This window comes from Scardinius erythrophthalmus (genome assembly GCF_964197995.2).
Source record: "Scardinius erythrophthalmus genome assembly, chromosome: 6".
Lineage (NCBI taxonomy): Eukaryota > Metazoa > Chordata > Actinopteri > Cypriniformes > Leuciscidae > Scardinius > Scardinius erythrophthalmus.
Genome location: NC_138226.1, coordinates 9,759,693 through 9,787,657, shown reverse-complemented (window position 1 = coordinate 9,787,657; position 27,965 = coordinate 9,759,693). Strand labels below are relative to the sequence as shown.

The 27,965-nt window shown below is 37.4% G+C and overlaps 1 protein-coding gene across 1 annotated transcript in view; it reads right to left on the bottom strand.

Annotated features, from left to right (window-relative positions):
• Positions 1-21,363, bottom strand: part of abca12 (ATP-binding cassette, sub-family A (ABC1), member 12) — a gene marked incomplete at its 5' end in the record, with an annotated part of 44,961 nt that extends 23,598 nt beyond the window's left edge. Inside the window, 28 exons of the mRNA XM_081368102.1 lie at positions 289-388; positions 1,135-1,224; positions 2,194-2,440; positions 2,614-2,761; positions 3,971-4,207; positions 4,929-5,086; positions 5,631-5,827; positions 6,791-7,009; positions 7,162-7,345; positions 8,146-8,301; positions 8,436-8,570; positions 8,661-8,730; positions 9,729-10,058; positions 10,141-10,255; positions 11,438-11,726; positions 12,019-12,198; positions 13,297-13,387; positions 13,488-13,607; positions 14,225-14,364; positions 14,517-14,712; positions 14,822-14,986; positions 15,389-15,556; positions 16,711-16,841; positions 16,988-17,064; positions 17,722-17,930; positions 18,189-18,295; positions 19,620-19,723; positions 20,039-21,363. Coding sequence (XP_081224228.1) covers positions 289-388; positions 1,135-1,224; positions 2,194-2,440; positions 2,614-2,761; positions 3,971-4,207; positions 4,929-5,086; positions 5,631-5,827; positions 6,791-7,009; positions 7,162-7,345; positions 8,146-8,301; positions 8,436-8,570; positions 8,661-8,730; positions 9,729-10,058; positions 10,141-10,255; positions 11,438-11,726; positions 12,019-12,198; positions 13,297-13,387; positions 13,488-13,607; positions 14,225-14,364; positions 14,517-14,712; positions 14,822-14,986; positions 15,389-15,556; positions 16,711-16,841; positions 16,988-17,064; positions 17,722-17,930; positions 18,189-18,295; positions 19,620-19,723; positions 20,039-21,363 — 5,688 coding nt within the window. The remainder of the gene's footprint in view (positions 1-288; positions 389-1,134; positions 1,225-2,193; positions 2,441-2,613; positions 2,762-3,970; positions 4,208-4,928; positions 5,087-5,630; positions 5,828-6,790; positions 7,010-7,161; positions 7,346-8,145; positions 8,302-8,435; positions 8,571-8,660; positions 8,731-9,728; positions 10,059-10,140; positions 10,256-11,437; positions 11,727-12,018; positions 12,199-13,296; positions 13,388-13,487; positions 13,608-14,224; positions 14,365-14,516; positions 14,713-14,821; positions 14,987-15,388; positions 15,557-16,710; positions 16,842-16,987; positions 17,065-17,721; positions 17,931-18,188; positions 18,296-19,619; positions 19,724-20,038) is intronic.
• Positions 21,364-27,965: the final 6,602 nt, after the last annotated feature.

Sequence of the window (27,965 nt, the reverse complement as noted above, 5' to 3'; positions counted from 1 at the left end):
ATTTCAATTATTAATTATTAAACATTCTATTTTTCTTATTCCTTACATTTGAATGTTGATTTTGCATTCTACTTGCTGCCTTGATTCAAAGTCAAAGGAACTGATTTTAAAATGCATTCTCAAATCAATTGTGAAGGGCGCGCAACCCTGCTGTGATCAACAATCACCTTCACGCTATCAAAACACTAATGATCTTTTTATCAATATTTAAACAGTGAAAGATGCACATCATTGAGGATAAGTGATAATGTTGTTTGTGTTATGATGGTTATGCTCTGTTTGACCCACCTGCACTTGGTTGCTACACTTGCAGGTGGTAAATGTAGCAGAGCTGTTGCCTCCAGAGATCCAGGTCTGAGATCCTGCAGGAGGTCTCTCTTTGCAAACCCTGTAAGAAAATAAAAAATAAAAATAGAAAGAAAAAAAATGTTTTCTTGTAGTAAAAAGAAGAAAACAATAGTCTACATGCAAGAACCACTTCAAACTCTGTAATGATTATTTTGAAGGTATCAGTGATAAAGTATAATCGGGAAATCAATCCTACAAACAGGAAATGCATGAGAAATGCAAATGATCCCTGGGTGAATCTCACAAAAACGTGCAAGTGAGGTTCTTCTCTGAGATTTACGCCCCTATACAGAAGCATTATTATAAGCTCTTACAGAAGAATTACAAAAGGCAGAGCTTTCAGATGTGTGGGTGAAAGAGAAATGGAAAAACAGAACAAGCAAGCAAGAGAGTGTTATGAGCGAGTTACAGAGAGAGGAAAAAGAGTAAGATGAGAAGAGATGGGAAAATAGCGTGATGAAAAACAGTGATAGAAAACTAAAAGTGGCACATTAGTGTGATGAAATTGACCAGGAACACGAGCAGACCCACTGACACAAGCAGACAGAGTATCAGAGTCCCAGGGCTCAGCTAAGTAGATGGCTACCAGAGCTTAAGAACAGACCCTACGAAGATCAGAGAGGCTAAAATCATAGCCGGCAAAAATGAAAGCCATTTGCAGTGGCCAGGTGAGCTGATGCTGTGATATGTAATCACTCAAGGCTTATAGCGGCCTGCAGTCTGATTACTGAGCTCACAGTTCTAAACTGCACCGCAGATCACTAAGACATATGGATGATTACTTACGAAGCTGTGGGGTCTCTCGTGCAGACGTGGTCAATGCCTGGATAGGACATCATGGCATCTACAAGACTGCTGGTGGTGGGATTCTGATTTCTGTGGAATGTGCAATGGCAATGTTTAAGGATGTGCAAAATATTTAATATTTACACTATATTTTATATTACTTTGGAGGCAATAGAAAAAATAACCAACGTTGGGAATACCGCAATAATGTGCTTTTATTTGCCCATGAAGTTTTTAGGTTGCGTCAGCTAAAGTGGCAATTGGCTAGTTGTGTGCCCGTAAGTATGAGAGGTATTTTATGTATCTCTGTCATAAACTTCATTAAATGTCAACAGAGTGAGGAAGTTCAAATAATTTCAGTGAATCAGTTATTTTGAATCAGTCAATGAATGATTTGTAAGCATAATTACTCAAAAATGTTCATGCAAGTTTTGGTGAGGCATTTTACATGCTTTGAAAGGTTGTAGTAAAATATATGGAGGTAAATGCTGTTGTTTATTATGTATTTTCCATCAATAAAAATGCTTACAGATATTTATACTTTGTGTTCATTTTGTGGGGGGAAAAACACTGAGGGGAAAAAAAGCCTTGCTAAAAAAAATAGCATCCCTACATTTACATTTCTACAAATCACCCTTCTAGGCAATTTCAGAGTTAAATAAATAAATAAATTATAGCCAGTCATAATCATAAAATAAGTTTTGTATATTTTCAATAATGATCATATGAAAGTACATTATCCTATACTGTTAAGCTATATTACCCAGTCATTAACAACATTATCATTTTCTGTTATCATCATCATCACCACCATTATCTTTGAGTAGATTAGCAAAGTCTAAACTTGAATAAATACATTTTAATAGAGTTCATGTAACTCAAAAAACAGAGCATGGCTCTAGTAATAGTAATGGTTTCAATACCCGGAGGATACATTAGCTGATGAAATGTACACTTTGAATGCAATGTTATTTGAAGTTAAGCAGTACCCATATTTTCTAACTGAAATCAGGGCTACTTTTGAATCACAAGCAAGTTACACAACAGAGCGAGTCTAACCTGAAGAAGGCATACTGTTCATCAACGTGGTACAGAGCAGGAGAGAGCACAATCTTAGGAAAATGCTGAAGATCACTCTTGATGGAGCCCAGGCCCATGGCAGCAATTACAAAGAATACGGGCAGCAACACCTGAGAGAACAGCCCCTTCCAGTCCCTCCTGGAGTGGTGCACGCGTTTCAGCAACATGGCCATCACCCGCTGTGCAGTCAAAGCAAGCCCACTCACAGTTGAGGTCCCAGTGAGGCCTTTAAAAGAGAAGAAGGGAGTATGCCACATAAGACAGAGCCACTCATCTCAACCGCTTCAATCCAGGTAAATTCTGAAGATGACCTTTCAAAGTTCAAAGCATTTAAGGGGTAACTGGGAAAGTACAGGCACTAATGCTGCAAGAAACTAATAGTCCTAAAAGACCACTTACTGGCTTTCTCTCCGAGGTGCATGCTGTTGATGTCGTCAGGAATGCTGTCTCTTGAAGCACACATGTCATTCACTATTACAGACTCTGATACAGAGAAGGTGTCACTTTCTCTAGGCTCCATGTCATCTCGAGTCAACTGCAGGAACACCTGAGAGAAAACACAGTCTTGTTGAGTGCACTTGGACAGGGTGGATCATGGTTCCCCTTTCAGGGATTTGTAAGGTGTTTCACGATCCTCACACTCTCAGAAAGTATTTGTACACTGTAAAAAAGATTTCTCAAAGTTGGAACTAAAAGATTATTGGAGTATGTTTTAGAAGAATATACTATTTCAGTCTTTCTACTTCAGGATTTCAGACAAAATGTTACTGGCTGTTTCTTTATCATTTTTTTGTGCAATTTCTAAGTGAGAATTGTAAATCCTACACCAATTTATTTTCAGTGTAGAAATTGTGTCGGAATTTGTGATTTGTGAATAATGAAAACAGCATGCAAATTCATCTTTTGAAAAACTATGAGACAATATATAAAACATCGAGATGACGGGAAGTGAAAAACCTTTCATAAAGAAAATAGTAATTTAAAGGGGTAATTTACTGTCACCATTTACTCACCCTAAAGTTGTTCTAATCCTGTTCTAAACACAAAAGAAGATATTTTGAAGAATGTTGGTAAGCAAACAGTTGCTGGACGCCATTGACTTCCATAGAATAAAAAATAAATAAAAAAACTTGGAAGTCAATGAGGGCCAGCAACTGTTTGGTTACCAATATTCTTCAAAATATATTATTTTGTGTTCAGAGAAACTCATACAGGTTTAGAACAACTAACTGATGGTGAGTAAATAATGACAGAATTTTTATTTTGGGGTAAACTATCCCTTTAAAAATTCTGTCATTACTGATGGTGAGTAAATAATGACAGAATTTTTATTTTGGGGTAAACTATCCCTTTAAAATGCTTGGCAACCCCGGCTGGAAGCTGCGACCCTCATGTTTGGAAACCATATCCCATTGGGTGGTCCCATCTCCCACCATAAGATGACTAAAAATAGTAGCCAACACAAATCTTATGCATTTAGACATGGATTGATTGCCTCAAAGATTTGAATTTCATTTCAATAACTGAAAATTCTCCCAGCTCTATGTAGGATCTTTGATTCTGAAATGATGTAAAATGTGAAGCTTGCACTGTATGCGCCAAGAATCCCAGGGAACCTAGTGGGGTTCGGCTTTCTTTAACAATGTTGGGCTGCACTGTTTGAGGCTTTGAAGGTTTCTGGGCTGGCTGTCTGAACCCCAGTGGCAATGGCTCAGTCCAAAATTCAATCTTGCACCTGTCTTCATCTGAAAATTACCTCTTCCAAGGTGGTGTCGGAAATGCCGTAGCAGCCCAGCTGAAGCTTGTCCAGGTTCTGATCCAGATCGGTGAGAAGAGACTGGTACGCAGCTGCGTTCTGGGTGGTGTATGGTGGAAGGGCGTAGACCAAATCACCCACCTCTCCCTCCTTCCGTCGAGCGTCAGGCAGGTAGGATTGAATGAAATCTCTGATTTCTTCAATGTCAAACTTTTTATTTGAATCAGGAGTCTGAACCTGAACCAAAAACATAGAAATGCATGTTGACATGACAAATTTAAAAATATAAATCCTGGAAAACCAGTGTCACATTTTACCACAATAATATAAAGATACATGAATACGATAATCATTATATACAGTATATAAACTACCTTTCAAAAGTTTCAAATAAGTATGATTTTTTTAAAGAAAATAATACTTTTATTCCGCAAGAGTGCAGTAAATTGATCAAAAGTGACAGTAAAGACATTAATAATGTTCCAAAAGATTACTATTTCAAATAAATAATGTTCTTTTGAAAGTTATACTCAAAGAATCCTGAAAAAATTGTATCACGGTTTCTACAAAAATATTAAGCAGCACAACAGCTTTCTTGAGCACCAGATCTGAATATTAGAATGATTTCTGAAGGATCATGTGACTGAAGACTGGAGTATTGATGCTAAAAATTCAGCTTTGCATCACAGGAATAAATTACATTTTTAAATAGAAAAGATAATTTATTACAATGATAATTCACAATATAAAAAAAAAAATGCAGTCTGGGTGGACATAAATGACTTAAACCAAAACATTTATAAAAAATCTTACTGACTTTTGAACAGTAGTGTATATCAATGTACCTTGGTATTACTATTTATACCCTTGTACTACAAGTGTACTACAGTACTCACATGGTACTTTTTGAGAGAGTTAACTCAAGCAAGAACTGAATGACATTTTCCATAGGATGTACCTTCTTTGTGAGGGTGAGGTTGTAGCCTTTAGCCAGCTTGTCTTTAAGGTAGAAGGGTGAACCACAGCATTTGAGGCCTCCGCGCTCCAGGAAGGCGATGCGGTCACTGAGAACTTCAGCCTCATCCAGGTGATGGCTGGAAAGAATGATCGTGCGTTCTGGACAGTTAAACAAAACGAACACAGAGGCATGTCAAATCAAAGATCCACTGATACAGGAGAGAGAGAGAGAGAGAGAGAGAGAGAGAGAGAGAGAGAGAGAGAGAGAGAGAGAGAGAGAGAGAGAGAGAGAGAGAGAGAGAGAGAGAGAGAGAGAGAGAGAGAGAGAGAGAGAGAGAGAGAGAGAGAGAGAGAGATTCTGAACAAAGAGCAGATGAACAAAGATAAACCAGGAGAATCTGACATGACCCTCTTTTACGGTCTTAAATCCTTGCTCGAGATAAATTCGCTAACTGTCTCCGAGGAAGATAATTAAACATCAGAGGGAGCATGATGGATAACAATCAGTCGTTACTACATCTGCGTCTGGATTTTTCCCTGTCTGGATTTGGCTGCACGCACCTTGAGAAAATCCATTCAAGCCTAATTAAATTCTAAACCAAGTGTCAGATACCCGATAAGAACAAAGCCCTTTGGGGAGTTTGCTTCAGGTACAAGCCAGGAGATTATTTTCACTCTGGTCTAAACTGCAGAGGGATTTCACCTTGCTTGTGCTGAAGGACAATGTCCCAGATGCTGCGTCGGGAACAGGGATCCACCCCGGTGGTCGGCTCATCTAGCACCACCAGCCGCGAGCCTCCAATGAAGGCAATGGAGATGGATAACTTCCTCTTCATACCTCCTGACAGGGTGCCGACACGCTTGTGGCGATGGGCGTGCATGTCTGTTTCCATTAGGATTCTAAGACAGGAAAAAGAGGGACCAAGTTAATGCAAATTTCTCATTTAGAAGATACTCTTATCTATAGTGATCTGAGGTAAATTGCCTTGCTCAAGGGCACAGTGTGTTCATGGATCTTCCATTGTGGTATATGAACCAACAAACTTTTACTAACATATAAATTAACCAATAAGACAGACCATTTCCAACTTAAGGTGCAATGTTGGGGACTAACTAAATCTGTACTTTTTCTCTGGAACAGTTATGGTTAACTAAAACTAAATTGAAATAAAGCTGGAATAAATTAAAATATACATTTTATGTATATTTTTTTTTAAATGCAAAGATGAATAACTCCTCATTTTTATAGCACTAAAAAGAATTAAGCACTAAAGTTAATAAATGGAAATAAATAAACCAAAATAAAAGTAAATTAAACCTAAATACGTATATTTAATAAACGATATAATTAACTAATAAAATGGCAAAAGCATATAACTAAAAAGTAAACAAATTCAAATGAAAATATAAAAATAAAAGCAATAGAAAAATAAATAATACTAAAATAACAGCGGTCTAAAAATAAGTATAAATATTTTATACAATTTCAAGTTAATGAATATACAGATATTTTACAAGGATAAACAACTTTTATGATTTATGACTCTTTATGTATCTAAATATTTTGTTAAACACTGCTGTTCATGTTTTTGTCTGATTTTATTATATTATTTTCATATTTTTAATTCTTTTATTTTATGTATTATTATTTGTTAATGAAAGCATATCACATTTACTTTTTCTTAGCAGCTGAACTATAGATTACAAGTAGGCTGTAGTGTGGGAAGCTACAATTTTAAAGGTTTCACATTAGAATACATGCCATATTAGTCAGGATAACAAATGGTTTCCAGATAAAGTAAATTTTCCTCAGGAAATGTCACAGAACAAAGTAATAATGTTGAGACAAATGTTGAAACTTACCTGTGCACTTGTTCTTTCACTTCCTGTTTGGTCAAGTTGGGAGCTTTGATCTGAGCGTATAGCAACAGATGTTCCTTAGTGGTAAGGTGGTCGAACAGGACATCATACTGCATGCACACACCCATCTCTTTACGCACATCATCTATCGACGTCTGCATATCCATCCCATAAACCTCAATAGTGCCGCTGGTGGGTGAAAACAACCCCGTCAGAAGCGACCTGAAACATAGAAAATACAAAAGTACAGTTCAATTTCAACTATTTTACCTACAATTCATGTGGACTACGTATTTGTATGCTTATTAGAATATTAAATCATTATCTTAGCAATTACAGCTATATTTAAATATAAAATAGACTTATGCTCTTACATAGTGGTGGTTTTTCCAGCTCCATTGTGACCCAGCAGAGAGGTGACATGCCCCTCATAGAAAGAAAGGTTCAGGTTGTCTACAGCATGCCGGCCTCCGTAAGTCTTTGTCAGGCCATACAGTGACACTCCAACAGGCAATCCTGAGAAGTCTTCTTCTCCATTACTCGCCAAGCTACTTTTACCTAACACAGATAAAGAGAAACAAAGATGTTAAAATATTGCAAAGAAATTGAAAGGATTAAAATGTTTTCCACAGTTGTAATTTGTGTCACCTTCACAGAGGGTAGAGAGTACAAGTATATTGGAGCAAATGAATTTGAAGCAAATGAAGAAACACTACCGTTCAAAATTGAATACTTCTATTTAGCAAGGGCACATTACATTGATCAAAACTGTGACAGTGAAGATATATCATTATTATTAAGACCTTGAATACTAAAAATTCAGATTTACCATCACAGGAAAAAAAGAGACATTTTCAAAGATATTAAAATGGAAAACACAATTTTCAAAATGTAATAATATTTCACAATATTAGTTTTACCGTATTTGTTATCAAATAAATGCAGCCTTGGTGAGCATAATAGGTTTCTTTCAAAGATTTTACAGCCCTCAAACTTTTGACCGGTAGTGTAGGAAATGTACTGAGGTGAAACAGAGGGGTCTTATTATTTTGTAATAATGACCAGCTGACTGTATATTACCCTGCTACTTACACAGCTACTTAAAACAGGCATTAAAAATGTAGTCATTGAAGCATTTCATTTCTTTGTGAAAATTATTCGATTATCTTTCCCTTAAATCAGCTTACGTGTTTTCCGAAAAGAAAAAAAACACACAGACATTTTTTTGTTTTCTATGAACTAGCTAAAAAAAAATTGTTGCAATACAGATTAGCACTCGTGCAAAAGTTCTTAAACCGCTCAATGCTGCTATTGACCAATCAGAATCAAGCATTCCAAATCAGTGTGTAATAATGTACCTTTGCTCTTGTCAGTGCTCTTTTGCTCCTGCATCACGTTGGTGAACAGCAGCCCTCTGCTTATTTTCTTTGGCGCTTTGCAACAGCAACTGAACATATCTGCCCAGAAGGATCGTGTCACAGGAAAGTACCATGGAACACCAATCCCATACTTTCCTGATTGAGAGAAAAATACACTGGATTACAACCATAATATTGTAATATTCACTTGTAAAATGAATATTGTTTCTTTTCATCTAACCACACAAAAAAAAATGGTTGAGTTTCTCAATTTAGCAGCTCGCACATACCTGGGAAGACCATGCGGATGTAAATCCCGACAATAAAATATACTATTGAGTCAATAAACAGCAACCAGCAGAGCCAACCGAAGGAGGAAGTGTCACCAGCCAGAGGAGAGATAAACATGTTGCTCCACTGGATGCCTGAGGTGTAAACACACAAAACATTCAGTCAATGTAATTATCCCAAACAAAAACTAATTACAGAGAGTCCGAGGGTTCTTGCCGACTTACCTTCCTCCTGTTTTTCATAGCGGGAGATATACTGACTGGCATAACTGAAGCATGTCGGAGAAAAGAGACTCTGTGAACCAAAGACAAACACAGTCAGACAGATTTACTACGGCTGTCATTCGATGTTCACCCAAAATCGAACATTCTGTCATTATTTAATCTCCAACAGGTCATTCCAAACCTTACTTTCTTACAAAACGTGAGCTGTTAAGGAAAAACATGAGAGTAAATAATGACAGAACATGTGGGGGTGATTATTTTTATGATCATTTTGTGATTCATCTCATATTTCTTGTAGCTAATACAGTAATGCATTAAAGAGAACAAAATGATCTTTAATTATTGGGTTTAGTAATGGAATATACTGTGTTCAGTCTCATTATATCAATATGGACATAGAGGTCTCACCTCACTCGCACAAAAACAGATCAAAACTCATAGAAAATAGTAATACCAACATGGAAATGCAAGTCTGCAATAACTCAAAACAACTGTATAACCCCACACTTCATGGACATATTACATGTGAAGTTGTTTTTGCAGCAGCCTGTGCATTAGTCCTCTGCTGGTGTTCGCATTAAAATTTCTATGAATGATGCGGTTTCACATTTGTGGGTGATATTTCACTTGTGGAGCTGCTATGATAATTAAATTTCACCAAACAAAGAATGCAAATGACTTTTGTTAAATGTCCCGTCTGGCTTTGATTTATAAATAAATTATCCGTCAAGAATTCTTTCCTCAGTTGTGTGTGTGTGTGTGTGTGCGTGCATATTATAATATTTGGTAAAACCTGAAATCATTGAGGAAAGTGACCTAATACACATACTAATTAATCTATAAATATAAAAATGCAAAAAGGTCCCCACCATGATAGAATGGTGTTTTAGAACTCACAACGAACAGAATGAAATTTATAATGTCAAACTGAAAGCCTGAAAAAAGCTGCATTCATTTTATATAATTAATCTCATGCGTTAATGAGAACTTTGAAAGCCCTTTTACATATCTCAAAATGTAACTGTGCAATGATGTTAAATTGCAAACCAATTTAAATGCAGTACAGACCAGAGCGCTCTTCACTGAGAAGGAAAGATTGTCCTCCAAGTGGATCAGCACGATGAAGGGGAAGAAGGAGATGACATAGATAAGGCTGCCACACAGCCCGGCGATGTTGGTCTTATCAAAGAAGGAGCTGACCAGGAAGCTGATTGCAAGGACGCTGAAGCCGTAGTCACAAAGGTAGAGGAAGAGCACAAAGCCATCGCTGCGAGGAAGGATGCCGCCAGCTTTCAAAATGATGGTGAGGATGATGATGGTCGCAAGCAAGAACGCAGCACTCTCTATGAACCAGGCAAAGAAGTGGCTGATGGGATTGACCCCCATCATTTTCATGTACTGTGGGATAAGAGAAAAGAATTTAGAGACCTAATCAAAGCTTGTTGGACCCGACTATGGAAAAATATGTTTGGTTCCATACCTCGTGAAGTCGTAGTTCTCTCTCGTGGACGAGTTTCTTCACAAAGTTGGCGATAAACAGCACCCAGGAAATCATGAGTGCCATTGGGAAGGCAAAAGCGATGCTGTTGAGATAACTGGGGAAGAGAACGATTTGAGATTAGCAGGTGGAGGCTATATTTGTTATCCTTAACTATATCACTTCAAAAGTTTAAGGAAGAGAAACCGATAAGCTGACTGACTTGTTTTGTAATTAAGAGTCTAAATTGATGGCCCAAAGTCTGCAATTAATTCAGACGTTAATTTGCTATGTAATGAATTGGTTTTTGTAAGATTACGTTTTGTAAGATTCTTTTTCTTTTTTAGATTAAACATTACAAATCTTTCACGGATCTGCAACGTCGGATTTTGAATATGAACATTTAAACAGTGATGATGTCATAATAATATTTGCATACTGATTGGCCATTTAGCCTTCTTTCACATTTACCTTTGTACGGCGAAATTAATCATGAGCAACAAAACAAAGTTAACTAGCAATTTCAAAGTTGCTAGTTTTCAAAGTTCTCTAAAAAAAATTCCAAATTATAACATTGTTTATTATTATGCTGATTAATAATGCTAAATGTATGGGAAAAACAAAACGTCTGAAGGAGCAACGTGTAAACTTGTCACAAACCTGGTTTAGTTAAACGGTCAGTTATCTGTATGACGGATCAAAATAACTGTATTTGTTGCATTCTCGTTTTCTGCAGCGTTGTAGCAAAAGTATCTATTTTGGTGCTCACTGCGTTTCAGATATTGTTAAAATAACCGCACCATCTGCAGCTCTTAATCTGGCGCTTTACGTCTTTAGTGTAAATGATTTTTACTAGTTTTTTAATGAACAAAAACAACACCAGCATCTGTTTAGCCACATTTGCATTGCAAAATAATTGTATGGGATGTCATTGTGAACTTATTTATACTGATTCTCTAGCCAGCAGAAAATACAGTGCCATGACAACAGCTCTGATCCAGCACTTCATCTACACAAAACCAAAGCCAAACCTAAGCTTACCTAAAACCTACACAGTTGTTTTGCTGTCTTGAAAGCACTACAGTTTGATGTAGCAAATGCAAATCTAGTATTTCTATGAAATACAAGAGAACATTCGTGTTACTAGAGTTTTTTTTCTAATAAACAAAATGAAACAGGTGTTCAGTGTCGGTGTAAAGCTGCTGATTATTTATACAGACTCCACATCTTAGATGAGCATCTCAGTCCTTATATGAGACGCTCAGTGTGTATGTGGGGTTTGTGCTTGTGAGACACTTACTCATCCTTGTAGTAGCAGGGATAAGGGAACGCCTGCATCTGGACCGCTGGCCCATCCATGGCTTTACCCGTCTGCATTTCGATGATGGCTCTCTCGATGCTCTCCTGCAGGAACACAAAGCCTCGGCTGTACCGCTGGGTCTTTGTTGACGAGATGTAGGCATCTTTCACCCAGAAGGGATTTCGCGAACGGTCGGTGCGCATGACATTCTCGATGTTCATGCGGATGGTGTAGTCGATGTTCGGGGGCAGGCTGCTGGAGGTCTCCTCGGGAAGTTTCAAAATGATGCCTGTGAAGATGAGCAGAACTCGTGTGTATAAAAGGGAAGTTCAGTATGCGAGTGATCTGTTGTCATAGTAACCTCAGAGGCCTGCTGCTCCTCGATAACAGTGAAAATCTATATCTCAATGGAATTGAATCGAATTGCACTGAATTACAGGCTTTACAGCCCGATGGCTCTCCAGTGTCTGTGGTGTCTTCAACCGAAAGTATCACCAAAGGCATGAGTGGAGTAGTCAGTTGAAGAGGTATCTCCTGATGAGAGTGTGAGTGTGAGTGTGTGTGAGTGTGTGTGTACTCACTGGCGTAGAGCTCACGGTTTTGAGCCAGTTTCTCTGCCTGTTTGTCGAGTTCATCCGTGGAGTTGAAGCCTCGGTGGCGGTCAAAGTTGACACAGGAGGAGAGGTTCAACATCAGCATAGAGAGGGTGGTGATCTGCTCCATGATGTACTTGTTTTTCTCTAACAGGACTGTCATGTTTGCTGAAAAGAGAGTAAGAAAAACTGTTCAAGCCACTGCAGATTTAGGATAAGACACATTTGGGTGTATAGGAGTAATGCATCTCTGGCTGTTGTCATGAGTTGTCAAGTGCTCGACTGTAAAGCACTATTCAGACCTGGCTAGTTTTCCCCGATGAGGTTTGGTAAATTTGTATCTCACAGACTTAAACCCTAATTGGAAAGTAAAGACAGTATTTCTCAGGGAGTCATGAATTCAGCATGTATAGATGGTAGTCTGTAATTTAAAGGGATAGTTCACCCAAAAATGGAAATTCTGTCAACATTTACTCATCCTCAAGTTGTTCCAAACCAGTATCAAAAGAAGATATTTTGACTTCCATAATATAAAAAAAAAAAATTGGAAGTCAATGAGGCCCATCAACTATTTGGTTACCAACATAGTTTAAAAAAAATATTTTGTGTTCAGCAACTTGTTTAACAAATTGTCACAAACCTGGTTTAGTTAAACGGTCAGAGTTATCTGTATGACAAATCTAAATAATTGTATTTTGCTGCTCACTGTGTTTCAGCTACTATTGTTAAAATAAGATGTTTTGAAGAATATCGGTAACCAAATAGTTGATGGGATTTTTCATACTATGGAAGTCTATATATCTTTTGTGTTCAGCAGAAGAAAGAAATTCATACAGGTTTGGAACTACTTTGAGGGTGTGTAAATGATGATTTTTGGGTGACCTATCTCTTTAATTGCTGTGTGAATCATTAATGTCCCTTTTTAATCACTGCTCATGGTTTATAGACAAGCTTCAGGGTCTTTGAGATTACAAGGAAGAATTGATATATTGTATATAAAACTAATAAAAAAAATGTCTTAGTCATAATAATGAGAAACTTTCTTATAATTATGGGTTAATATGTTAATTTATTTTTTTAAACACCTCATTATTAAAACTTTATATTATAACACAAAACTTTCTTATAAACACTAAATGAGAACTTTCTCGTAATAATGACTTTGTTTCTCATAAAATTGAGAAACATCCTTGTTATATTGACTATGAGAAACTTTTTGTAATAGCAATGATGCATAACCATGATATCAAACTCATGAGAACTTACAGAATTGGTCGAGAGTTGAGCTCATTTGTCCAACATCAATACCAGTCTGAGTCTGAATGAAGTTTTGGACGAAGGGATTGCGCAGAGAATTCTGTGAAGAGTTGTTTGATAAGTTAATGCAGTGGAGGGGAATTTAAAAAAATACAAATAAAAGTGTTTATTTGATTTTCACTTGACTCATTGTAGTATACCTGGAGTATTGGCAAGGTTTTTGTCAGAATGTTAGCAGACTGCATCACATAGGATGATGACTGAATCCACTCAGATGCATAAAGCTTTAGATCACCAAACTGGTGCAGTGAAGAATTTGACTGCAGGAAAGAAAAAAAAATTGCTTTGTTACAGTCAAACACAAAATGTTAAAAGAAAACACAATATTTTTTTCTTTGTAACCAGACTTGGTCTACAGTATAGGAGAATCAGATATGACTTTAGATGTAGGTCAGATGACCTTGTTTAAAAAAGCAGGATTTATGCTGCACTCCATTCCAAATCGGAAGTGGGATATGTACTTTACTTTGCAGGTATCTGATTCTCATCTAAGGCGTATCCTAGCAACCAAACATCGGAGGAAAAATTACGCTATGCAATGCTATCAATACAGTTACCAAAAGAAAGGTTCACTGTGTTTCACCATCATGTAGGAACTTTCATTTAATTCATACTTCTTTGAATATACTTATTTGTGCATACTTCTCCCTGGGTGCAGCCATGTTTGCATGATGTCATACATTCACAGTTTTATTCATATTTTCTTACACTTTTCAATGGAGAAAATCAGAAATTCCAACTTGAGAATGTAAAACGCATTTAAAAATGGGATTTGATCTCACATTTTTTTTATGCATGCAAAAAAAAAAAAAACAGTCAGTTATCATTAATGTATTTTATTACATTGGAAGTTTAAAAATAAATTTAAAAGCAGCACCTTTCTCATGATCTCTCTCGTCAGTGGTGTGTCTGGTGAGTAGAGGACCTGTCCTAACAGCATGGGCTTGAGGAAGGCCCAGGCCACCGCACCGCCTGTAGTGTTCACCATATCCAAGTAGAGGTTCATACAGAAGGGACCTGGAGACAAAGACATAAGCAGTATATTAATTAAGCCTGACCACAGCACTTCATCAATCTGAACTCAACATGCTGTAAGCAGATTCTTGACAGGTCATTATCATAATGCTTTATTGCACATTTAGCTGGATGCTGAGATTATGCGTTCATACTAGCATCGTGTGGGATTTTGAACTTCTTAATGAGCTCTTCTCTGTTGTGGTCCGACTGGACAGAAGGATCAGTATCGGTTACGATGGGAACTTTCGCTATGGCAAACAGCGTCAGGATGCCGTTTTTGCACAAGGCACGAGAGATGGTGTTAAAGGTGGCCCTGCTAGATATGGTGGACCGCTTTCCCCTCACCAGCTGTGGGAGAGAGAATCCAAAGACACATTTAAATAAATGAATAAACACAAAAATTAATGAATAATTATTAAATACATACATACATAAATTTTTCTTTGGGAGAACTTACACTGCGGAACTCTTTGTTGGCCACCAGGTTTAGTTCTCCTATGTTTGTCAGGTATTCCTGCAGTTTGCTAATGGCAGGTACCAGTTTCTGCATCATGTCCGTCAAAAATGTGACCATCTGTAGCATAGTTGCCACTAAATCCTGAATCTCTTTGGATAACATTAGCTGTAAAAAAATAAATAAAAATGTCACAGGGTTACAACAGGCAGTACCTCTGGTTTACTGTATTTAATTTTATGGTATTTTTTCTGGAAATGTAACAAAAAGTGATTTATATATTTATATATATTTATATACTATATCTGGATATTCCTGATAATAGCTTTTCATTATAAATAAACTGTATAGCAAAATATTGGCCATTTAACAGCAAGACCCAGCCCTAATCTAATAAAGTAAATAAGAAAAATAATGATGAATGTATGAGAAAAAAACAACTATTATTTAGTTTCATAGTAATCATTTGCGAAACATTACTTGTATTTAATTAACTACAAAACAGAGGAGCAGCCTTTGTATTTCATTGGATACAGTATGTCCAATACATTCTGTGGCCCCCAGCTTTACCCTGAATAAAGCAGCCTTCGTGTCCACATGACGAAGAAAGAGAACCGTGATGCTGTACCAATCATCTGACAGTTCACAGAAGGCACTGAAGATCTCCTGGCCTGTTGGGTCCAGTTGCAAAGACGAGGGGTCTGAGCACTGGTGTAGGTTTGCCAACCATGTCAAGATCTGTGATGAGAGGAAAAAGGACAAACAGAGACCATTGCAATAACTGTGTATTACCAAACATCTCACAATAATATATATATATATATATATATATATATAATATATATATTTCTGCGGAAAAACGCAGAAATTCTAACCCGATCCGAATTTTTTCATGACGGACTAAAGTTTCGGAGGCAGTGTGTAAACGTGATTGACACAAAGTGAGGTCGTATTTATTTTTTAACTTCTGAAAATGTATATTATATGTAAGGATACTCTCAATCATTGATATATATAAACCATAGTTAAAGTATGTGTGCTAATGTTAAAACTCCTCAGTTTCCTAAGAAGACCAAGGTGTTGTCTTGCCTTCATATGGATGGACTATACGTTACTTTGTTTATCATCAATAATTGTTCCTAGGTATTTAAAATCAAAACATCCTGTACAGTCTTTTCAATTTTAAGATGTAAAAAACTAGCCTAGAAATCTAGACGCACCCTAGCAGCAGCAAAATTTATTTTGCAGCCAGGGTAGTCTAGCAACTCTCCGTTGACTTTCGGAGCAGTAAAAACCTAAATTGGGTCAGGCCAATCACGTCGTGTAAAGAGTAGGCGGGGCGGGCTTAACATAATGACGACAGAGTTGCGACGGTTCCCTGTTACGTTTTTCTTTGAGAAAAGAGCAAAGAACGGCACTTAAGTCATTCTTAAAAAAGGAAGCTGTGTTCGTAGTTTTGCCGGCCAGATTCAAAAGTTGAATCTATCAACTAACATTAGCTCCGCTGTTGGGAAAATGCTCTGGTTGGTTGAAGCGCTGTCCTATTGCGTGCAGAGGGAATTTGAAAGACAGCCGTTTATCCCGCCCCTCGGACTGAGCCGTGTCTATGGTGAGTTGCCAGACCTAACATCTTGATGTATGTCTGGCTTGCCAGGCTAGTAAAAAACTACAATCAAACCCACAAATAAGACTATCAATATACTCAAAGTATGAGCAGCAGTTAATTTCCTTCTGACAGGAAACCAATGTCATATCATCAGCATACTTTATGAGGGAGAGATTATTACCATCGCACTGTAACTCACTAATGTATGCAGAGAACACTGTGTGAAGCCTTGATTTTTGGACAACTCTTTTGAGCCCCTGAGATGTATGCATGATTTGTGGTGTACCTGCATGTTGCTGCTGGGTAGAGGGTAATCTAGCAGAGTCTGAAGAACGGTAGGGGGAAAGTTGGTATACCGCTTGACATCCTGAACAAACAGAGTTGTATTTTTCAGCAGCTCTGAAACTTTCACTTCAGCTGTCAAAATGCAAGACAAAAGACAAGTGAGAGAGCAGACATGCATGCATGACAAAGCTGAAAAAGACTGATTGAACCACCATCTGATAGCTGAGGAATACTGGTGTTTCTGCAGTTCTTTTGCTGAAAGCGACAGTGGTACACACCTGGAGATGTAATATTGATATCAAGAGTTTTCAGAGAGGAGACGTTGAAGCCTACAATTTGAGAGAGAGTTGAGGTCCTTTGGAAAAAAGAAAACAGAAAGAGAGAGATATTAAAACCATGAGTATTATTCCTGGAGACAAACCGTTTAAAATGTTGTAAATTGTATTATATAAATAACTATATAAAATATATATATAGTGATAACAGTGATAAACAGCAAGATTTAATTTGATAGATAGAACAGATAGAAAGAGAAAAAGATAGAAAGAAAGATATATAGATATAGATATAGATATAGATATAGATATAGATATAGATATAGAGAGAAGATGTATAATCATCTGATGAATTGGTGAATCATTTATTTAACCTATTCATTGGAATTTGGGGTCTGAACAAAAAATGTATTCTCAAAATATATCAGGCTTGCCAATGCTTCATATGAAAAAGTGGACATTTGAGGCGAGTGAGTTTAATCGCTACCCCAGTTTGCTAAGCTTTAAGGTTATAAAGCATGGTAGAAAAATGTGACACTAATAACAAATATAGTGCAAACTGTTGAAAAAGTAGCTTGATACTGGAAATGCTTCATTGTATTGAAAAGGAATTAGCTGATTTCACTCTAATAAAAATGTTAGCAGTGTAGCTACTAGCTAAGTTATTCCACAACACTGGTAACATGCATAATACAAGCTACGGCAACAAGGTTGAAGGTCATTATAGAATGCAGTACCAGTCCACGTCAGTGCTGTAAGTGCTAGGGTCTCCAACAAATGTCTGGAAAATCAGATCATAGATGTTGCTGGTTTGGTTCACCAGGCTGGTTGAGAGCACATGGAAGGCCTGGATTGTGGGAACAACGGTGTCACATAGCAGTCTAGGGCCTAGTGGCAGAACCTGGCTGATCAGCTGCACAGAGGACATGTTTTCCAGAGCACATACCTACATTATCAAGAAAGAAAGTTACGGGTAAACCAATACTACACAGAAATCCACTCTTGTGCTACTGTATACTGACATAAAACTATATGTATGTCTTCAGAATACTTGAAACATAGCATATGAGTTAAATGGACTAAAAATGTCTCCTTTTGTCATTTTGTATGGCATGTGCATAATAATGAGTAACTAATGACAAAATGTTGATTTATTCTTCTAATAAACGTAATTTTTTTCTATGTAAACCATCAAGAATCTTACCTGAGTTAACAGGTTGTCCAGTATCAGGCCTGAACTCTCATTTGCCCAGTTGGCTGAGCCAAATTCAAAGGCAGTGTTTAGCACTTGCAGTAGAAGATGCAGATTTTCTGCAGAGAGACGAGAGAAATGGAAGAGAGAAAACAAAGATCAAGCTTTTGCAGAGCTAAAGTAACTTAAATTCCCTACAGGCATCATTACTTGCACCTAACTCCGCTTTCAGGCCAACCTTACAGTGCAGCAAGCAGCAAATGATCTAGCAAAGAAACCTCCCTTAGAAAAGAGACATTGAAAAGCTTTATGGTGCCGTGTGCTGATTTAGATCTGACAGCTCTTAGGTGTATAACACCTCAAGCAATATATAAGATCAGACACTTATGAGGGAAATTAAATGCTCAAGACATCAGCTTTATTAAAGAAAATATACCGCAAACTGGGAGGCTTAAAGAGCGACTTATCAATGAAAATGAGGGAGTGCTGCACACAAAGAAATGTGCACTCTGAAGAACAGCATGGTGATATATTTTAAAGTTAACTTTTAAAAGGATACTTCATCCAAAGAAATTGATTTACTTGCACTGTCTACTGATCTACTTATTTTTTACCAGAAAACAAGACATATCTAAACATCTGCAGAAGTGAAATTAATACTTAGGACTTGTTTTCAGAGCATATATATCTATTAGGTTTATTTTTCTTACCCCAAGGCAATGTTAAATTATTTTCTTGTTTAAAGCAAAAATGTCTCTAAATTTTGTTAGATATATGCCTAAAACAAAAACTATTTGCCAATTGGGTAGATGGATATATTCTAGAAAACAAGCTTTAATATCTAAATAATCTAAATGTCTAAATAATGCAGTTTTTCTTCTCAAGAAATGTAAGGTTCCAAATTTCTTCTTTCCATTTGTGTTTTATAGGGTGGGGGGAGGCAATGCTCAGTTGCTTTAAATGATAATAAAAAAGAGAGAAGTGAGGAAGAAAACAGAAATATTTGCCATTTTAAAGAGCAGAGACACTGTAAAAGGTTTTCTCATATACTCTGTCTGGCCACATGCCTTCTGGCTGAATATTGCAGAAAGCTGGCTTCAAATCTGTTGTTTACTGCATTGCTATGAAAACCAAAAACATGTTTGCAATGACATAAACATAAAGCAACATACATTGTTTAATGTCAATGGGGATTACTAAGAGTAATGTATTCAGTGGGAGAATATGGAGCCTGCAACATTTACTGTGCACATGCATCTTGTTCTTGAGCTAAACAAATGCAAATTATGCAGAAAAATAATTATGTATTCACACAGCTAAATGCAAAATACTTAAACGCGCTATATGCAACTGTGGATATCTAGTCAGCACATAAATTTGTCGAAATAACCCCTGAATGAACAGTGTTAGAGGTCAGTAGATGTTGTGAGATGATTTATGTACCTCGGGATTCGTTGGCCAGACTTCTCGTGATGGACTTAATAAGTGGAGAATACTGTAGGTCATCTGGAAGGCTATTAGCAAGGTTTGTCAGCAGCACAGGCAGCCTATGTAAACATAGAAAAGTTTAATTAACTAACAAAAAGTTTATATTTTTGCTGGGTTAACTAAATCATAATGCACTACACTATGGATTATGATCATTTATTTTCATGACCTCAAGAATGTGTTCTTTTCAGAGTCATAAACTATACTTCTCTGAAGAAGTAAGAAATTATGCAGGGTAAATGCCATGGTGGATGAAAACATGAGAGCAAAGTAATAGCCATGCAATGAACAAGAAAAATAAATGAAAAACTGGGCCTTGTTATGAGCTCATAACCAGGAACCAGCCTTCAGAGCAGAACCTCAAAGAAACTCACTTGTCGGTCCAGTTAGTGTCATTCATCCCCAGCAGATGGCCAATATTCATGCTAGAAGCCCCCAGCATTATTTTGGCGAGTTCAGACTCCACACTGCTACTATTGCCCAGCGAGATGAGATTTTGGATGGTGTGCAGCAGCTGCTGGGTAATATCAGCTGTTTGGGTGAGAGGGCTTCGGTCTGCTTGGATGATCATTAAGATTGTCTTCAGGGTGTGCTCCAGGTCTCCTATAATGCTGCTGAAAGAGTCTGTGTTCATGTTGGGCACCATGGCCAGAAGGTTGTTGAAAGAACTGACTACTTGAGATACAGCCCCATTGATGTCCCCAAAGGTGCTGGTGTCATTAAGAACAAAATACATTGTCTCCATGAGTTTGAGTGTGATATTGATGTACAGCCGTCCCTCAACAGGCATTATTGAGTATATGGAAGATGCAACTCCACTTAAAGAGTCCACAACTTGTAAGATTTGGATAGGGGAACCGGATAACTTAAGGCCCTCATAGAGACTCATGGACACTTGATTAGACACTGTCATCAAGATGTAAACAAGGCCATCTGGAGTCATATGCGTGGATGTCGGATCATAAGTAATGTTTAGAGAGTTAAGGAGAGACTGTGTAACCAACTGAGAGATTTCTGGGAAGTGGGATGTGATATCTGCAGTGCTGGATACTCTTGAGAGGGCAGTGAAAAGAGCCGATTTGATAGCGAAGAGGTACATGTGTGTTTCATTGGGGAGAATGACAACCATTGGATCGAATGTCTGGGTCAAAAGCATCTCCCTCTCAGCATCACTGCTCAGGCTGTAATTTGACATGGAGAGGTTGAAAAGGATGTGGGTGGCCATGGCACTGCTAAGAATGAGGGGATGGGTGACCTCTTGAATGGATTGTCCATTTGGAAGAGTTGTGATATTTGAGAGAGCAAGGACGTGGTTTAGGGAGTTAGAAATCATGCTGGTGGACATCATGACTTTTTCTATGTCTCCAGGATATGCCTCAAGCAATGCAAAGGCTTGCAGCATTTCTCCAGATATGTTGAAATACCCTGCTACCTCTCCAGAGAGGAGTGAGGTGAAGGTTTCAGCAGTTTGATCCATTGCTGTCAAATAGGATGCCATGCTCATCTGTGACCCTGTACTGTAAAATGAGCCAATTATGTTTTGGAGAATGCCAGTGACCTCAGGGCTGATGTCCTTGATTTCCTCAAAGTTCTCACTAAGGATGCTGTTGAGCGTCGTGAGGAACTGGATTGCAGTGTCAGTGCCATTTCCTTCTTGTGAGACAATGTTCGACACCGAAGCTTGAAGTTGTTGGGCCATGTGCTCGATTCTTTGTGCGATGTTCAGAGATGGCTGGTCAGATAGCGCCATGGCCACGTCAATCATTCTTCCGAGGCTTTCTGCCAGATTCTCTATTTTATTTAGGTCGTGCAAACTCCCTCCTTCACTAGCGATGTCCATGAACATCTCTAGGAACCATTGTCCATTACTAGGGAGTGTCAAGTAAGACAGCACGTTCAGAGCTGTGTCAATGGCTTCCTCCTGATTTGTGTTTCCAGCCATTTCCCTCGAAAGGCCCTTCAGGATGACACCCAAGTCTGGATTTGCAAAGAAAACATGGATGGTCTCAAAAATTTCAGTCGAGGTGGGTGGAATGGAGAGAGTTGCAAGCAAGGCTTGGTAGTCAATGTCAAGAAGGTCAAGGAAGTCATCCACCGGCTCCCTCTGTACTTTACGTGCAACACTTCTGTTGTTTCTTGTATGGGACAAAAGACCTTGTGGGTTCTGTCCATGAGCAATTTGCATTTGAAGTGGGCTTAGATATTGTTCCACAGGGGCGAAGAGGTCACTGGTTAGTTTGATCTGTTTCAGCAGGTACAAAGCATTCCCTGCAAGGTCAATAAAAGTGTCTGACAAGCAAGACAGAGGAGTTGGCATCTTGGTAAGAGTATCCCTTAATATCTCGTACAACTTGCGCAGGATCTCCAAGGCAAAATTTAGTCCAGTATCTTCAGTAGTGTACAGCCAGTTGAAAAACTCAACAGATTTCCATAGGGTGCCACTTGTATCTTCGAAGTACAGTACCTGCTGCATTACTCCATAAAGCATAGGCCACTCTCCCAGCAATCCTGTACCAATGATTTGCTGGATCACCTCTTTTATTATATTGTCAACCATGCTTCCATTGGGGTTCATAAATATGTCTCCACTCAGGATATAATTAATGGTTTCCTCTGTGAAATTCATTCCGGTTAGTGTGATCTCCAAAGCCTGCATGACGATCAGAGGGGTTGCAGTTGAGTTCTGTAGGAGATTGCCATTCTGTAGGATGACCTCAATGGTTTTTCCAATTGCATCGATGTATGGCACCATCCAGGGAGCTTCTGTCTTAATTTGCTCAAGAGCCATTTGTACTGTGGAGAGGCTGATGAGAGAGAAATTAGTATTGCACATTCTCATTCACAAAAAAAAAATATATATATATATATATGTATATATATATATATATATATACAAATAAAAAAGTCTCTTTAAGGATCCATTCACTAGCTAGATCAGATAATGTACTGTTATGCATATATACGAGAGATTATGAACTAATTCAGTCAAAGATATTTAAATTGATCTTTATGAATGAGCCATACAAACATAAGTAATCCAGTTTAAAAAGACATTTGTAGACATTTTATATCTAATTGCTGCAAAATTCATCTTGATTTTTGCTCTCCATTTCAGTGGGCACTCACATTATATTTATAGAACTGTATAGTTATAATAGACTTAGACAATTTCCATCATGTTCAATGATCTACAGCTGGTGCATAAATGTTCCTCCAGTCTTCCGTGACTGATTTGCCCAGATATGCACAAATGCATAGTTTGATTCCTATCAGTAGTCAGTTCATTACAGGGATGAGCACATAAAGCAGAATCAAGTTAAGAGCAGGGAGATAAAGTAATTTCTATTATTCTGTTATCTCTATCTGCTCAAACCTGTTTGGAAGCAAAGTAGTCAAACTGAATAAATCAACCTCAATGCAAATTTAATTACTCTTACTTAGTTGGTTTGCATGATTTCAACCCCTGGTCCTTATGGGTAATAACTGCAAATCTCATTGCAAATTTGAGGAGGTATTTCGGTAATTTAATCTTGCTCATGATAATGTTGAGGTATAATGGGCGTATGAGTGCATGTGGAATTGCTGCATTCTTTTGTTGTCGCCAATTTATTCAAGCTATACAGTTTGAAAAATAAAGGTGAAAAGCTCAATACACATTGAAGCACAGAGTGTGTATCTTTGTAAAAGATCTTTCTCTGTTATAAGACTGCCATTTGTTTTCTGTCATTTAATATGACTCAGGTCATGTTTCACTGTGAGAATTATGTTCCTGTAAAAATAACTCCAGCACATTAATACCTTTGGTACAGCGGCATCTGAGAGAGCTGGGCATTCCAGTTAGCCAGGTTTGTTAATTCTGATACTGAGAGGTTGGATATCATTGATGTGTTATAGAACAGGACTTCTGTTAGGTGAATGCTTGCAAAGGTATTGTTCAGGATCGCCCAGTAGAAAGTCTCCAGTGAACCGGCCATCATTTCTGCAGTGACGTTTATCCAAAGAGGGTTCATCTCCATTCCCTGTTTAGAAACATAAAGGGACAAAGTCTAAATCAGTCTTTAGTGCACACCACCATCTAGTGGTGACATATGACAGTTGTATTTGAGAGCAAAAAAAAACTGCTATTACCACAAACTACTAACAGAAAAACTGTAAATTGTTCATAAAACTGTAACTTGTCTCACCGTCATATTGAAAGCTGGAGTTGCATCTCCTGGTTTATTGAAGGCTGCTATGACTGGCAGTAGGCTGATGTTACACCACAAAGTGACATGGTCTTCACTTATTCCAGTCACAACTTGGACATCCTGCCATATCTGCTCCACGTAGCTGCAGTTCAGGCTCTGACCCCCCAAACCAGCCTGAGGGGTGAGCAATGAAAATAAAATAATTATCAGAGAAGGCAGAGATTGCAAGAGATATAGGATGATAATATATAGGATTTAAGAATTTTTATTATTTATTGGCAAAGTTCATAAAGACAGCTTATAAAACCAAGAATAACTACAGTATACACAAATAAATGTAAAACAAATTATATATAATTTATATTCTTTTCTTCTATTTTATTCTTCAAGGACATGTCACATTTGAAACAAAATAAAACAATATACCAGCCAAATAAATAAATACATAAAAACATTTCTCAGCTTGTCAGGATGGCAAAAAGTTGACCATGGTTCATACATTGGGCCCAAGGGAAGGGGAGGGGGGGGTCTTGTTTTATGCCTTGTGAATTCAAGTGATGTGATCATTGATACTCTCATAGACAAAGCATTCACTGAATGAGTGGCAGGAAGTAGAGCAATATACAATTATATACAATATAAAACACAAAAGTAGAAGCAGATGTAAAGATATACGACTCCTGCCAGGATTTGAGCATCTTTTGTCCAAGGAAACCAAATTCACTCTAGGGATGAAAAGCAGCATCTAACGCATGCTAGCTAATGTAGGCTAACTGTTTATCTGTGATTAATATACTTCTTGGCACACTGATTGGGCCTTTTGGGCCAATATTGCTATATTCATTTCTAAAAAAATTACTTAATTTGCTTGTTGTGTGTTTCCAAACAGCTAAAGGCACAATTAACAAATAATGCCAAGGTTATGCAAGATCTTATCTCCTTAACGCCTGATCAAAAACATAGCACATTACTGTGATATCATGTTCCTACTAATAAAAAGAGATTTTAACCGGTTAGCTCTCAAAGCCAACCTTTCAAATCCTCTTTTCTGTTTTCAGTTATTCTTCAAATGGCATAATAGGGAGCCATTTCTCTCACTTCCAATCACGCACCTAATAAGAGTGCTTAAAAAAAATGTTGTCTTAGCCAAAATCAAGTCATTTGAATAGGCTAGTGGGAAGCCACCTTAAGGGGAACCACTGTGTAACAACTAATCATAGATACAACTCTCCATTTTGATTTTACACTTTCATTCTTATATAATGCCATTCTTTCTTTCTACTGTCACTAAGCTCGACCCACAACAAACACATTGTAGGTCTCTGATAACACAGTATCATGCAGATTACGTTGTTACTGATGCAGTATGTGTCATGAATGAGAAGGTCAATAATTATTCACCAAGCTTCAGTTGCATGACACAGGAATGCCAGTTCACCAACCCTCTATTATATGCTGAAATCCCTGCATTATTTACATTCTTTAGAACTTTCTGAAAGTTCTGTCTTAACAGTCCATCACATCAGTAGATAGAAATGTTGTTCTAACCTGTAGAGCAGCTTCTGCAGTCAACACAATGGCCTGTGGCAATCCACCAACAAAAGACTGAGCATTAAAAGTGCTTGTATTCATAACATGGAAAATATCTGTCAAAAGGCTGGACAATGGCTGCTGGAGGAGATAGAAGAGCTCTGTGGAAAAGAAAGCACTTGCATTATAGATGCATACAGATCATATCAGGAAGAATCTGGAAACCTACCCTGCAACTCTTTTGCAGCTGTACTCAACTGTAGGCATGCTTTTCTCACCTGTTTGTGCCTGCATGTTGTGAGTACTGTTGACAATGGCTTCTTGAATTGTGGACACAATAGATGGCAACAAATCCCACATAGGAGTATCTCTGAATGTTGAAAACAGAGCAGCTAGCATCTCCTCCAACCTGTTCAATAAACACAGTCGGATTACCATTCAAAAGCTGAGACGATAAAAAAAAGGAAACATTTTAATATAGACTGTGGTTATGTATGCTTATGGGTTCGATTCCTGCCAATCCATACATGTAAATGTATGTGTGCTTTTTAATATACAAAAGTGCCCCTATTGTGCTATTTTGAACATTACCTTTCATGTAGTCTAATATAGCTTTCTGTTACAGTAAACAAAGTTGTTGAGTAGAAAGTGCACAGTTATTGTCTCCCAAAAGAAAGAATACCGGTAGAATCTGAACCGCTTAACCGTTAGTTCCTACATGTGCACCGGAATAAATTAGAAATATACACATCGGTTTGTTGATGGACATACACTTGTTAATGCTGATGGTGTGTAATTACAGTTGCAACATCTTATAATGTAGCGTATCACTGAGAAACATCCTGCTCAAGATGTCCTTGCGATGGAGGATCGGGTTGAATGACTAGTTCTTCGCACTCGAATTTATTTGGTAAAATCTACTCATCGTTATTGTCTTTACAGTGTGTAAAATCACTGAGCTTAAGGAAGCCTACCATTCAGTTATGGTTATGGGCGTTTCTTTTCCGACATGCGCTGTAGACCAATCACAAGAGACTGGGCCATCTGGCAAATCAGAGCAGAGAAGGCTCACGAAAAGGATGGATTTAGAGAGACTGAATCTTTGTACATTTGACAATCATTGAAAAATGTGGTGATGTGCAATGTATATTATGGGAAAATAAAAGTGTTTTTTTTACATTTGATGCATGTAAACCTGTAGTAGGAGACAGAATTAGGAACCTTTAAAATAGCATAATAGGGGCACTTTAACATTCTGGGATTCTGAAGAGCATTCTCTATACTGATCAATATGGCAGAATTTCATCAGCTGATTTAATCAACATCCCATTAGAAGACTCTAGACAACTCAATTTTGGTAAAAAATTGCCAGACCTACTGATAGTTTATGCTGAAATCGAGATGTGACAGACTAAACGACTGCCTCTGACATTTCTACCTCTGCTATCATAATTTTTTTATCATTTAAAAGTAGAAAACCCACAAACGCTTGATTAAAGAATCATCAAAGATCAACATGTATCTTAATTAGGGCTGTCAAAAGATTAATCGCGATTAATCGCATCCAAAATAAAAGTTTGTGTTTAAATAATATATGTGTGTGTACTGTGTATAATTAAATTTGTATATAATTACACACACATGCTTGTATATATTTAAGAAAAATGTGTAATTTATATATAAAAAAATATATTTATATATAATATAAATTATATATAAATATATACAGTATATGTATGCAAATATTTCTTAAATATATACATGCATGTATGTGTATTTATATATACAAAATAATTATACAGAGTACGCACACATATATTACAGTATGTAAACACAAACTTTTATTTTGGATGCGATTAATTGCGATTAATCTTTTGACAGCCCTAATCTTAATACAGCATTATGTAATAAGTGGCTTTGTGCAAAAAAAAAAAAAAAAAAAAATTGGACCAAATCTGAAGTGAACAAAAGCTATCAGATCTTCAGTGTGAGAAAAAACTCAGTCACAGCTAAAACCATGAGAGTCTGGGCCAACAACTGTCTGTGATCATTTCAAATATGGTCAAAGTTGTCAGAGAATATAAGCAATATGGCCACATGGACTCTCTGATTCTCTTGACAATGTAAATGAAGCTTTTGACTGAAAATCAGATAGTGAGTTGCCAGCCTTACTTGTCAAAGGTCAGCTGGTCAGCACTCCTGGAAAGGATCTGGACTAGAACGGCTACAGATTCGGTGGCAGTCTGGGCAGACTCATTTATGAATGGTGACACAGAGCCCAAAAAGGTGGCAAGCTGTGGAATCACAAATCAAGTTAAAAGTTTAAAACAAGTATAAATTGACATGTTTGTGTGTTTTTATTTATGAAATAAATGTGTCAGAAGATCTGTTTGTTATGAAGGAGATCTCAATCATGGGCCTTCGAGAAATAAAAGCAATTTACCTGTTCTGTTATTTCATTTAGGCTGCCAAGACTGAAGTTTCCTAAGTTGTCCCACATGTTTGTATAACCTGAGAAAAAATAATATGGTACATATAATATGGTACATATATCTTTGACAACTTGATTGAATAAAAAAGAATG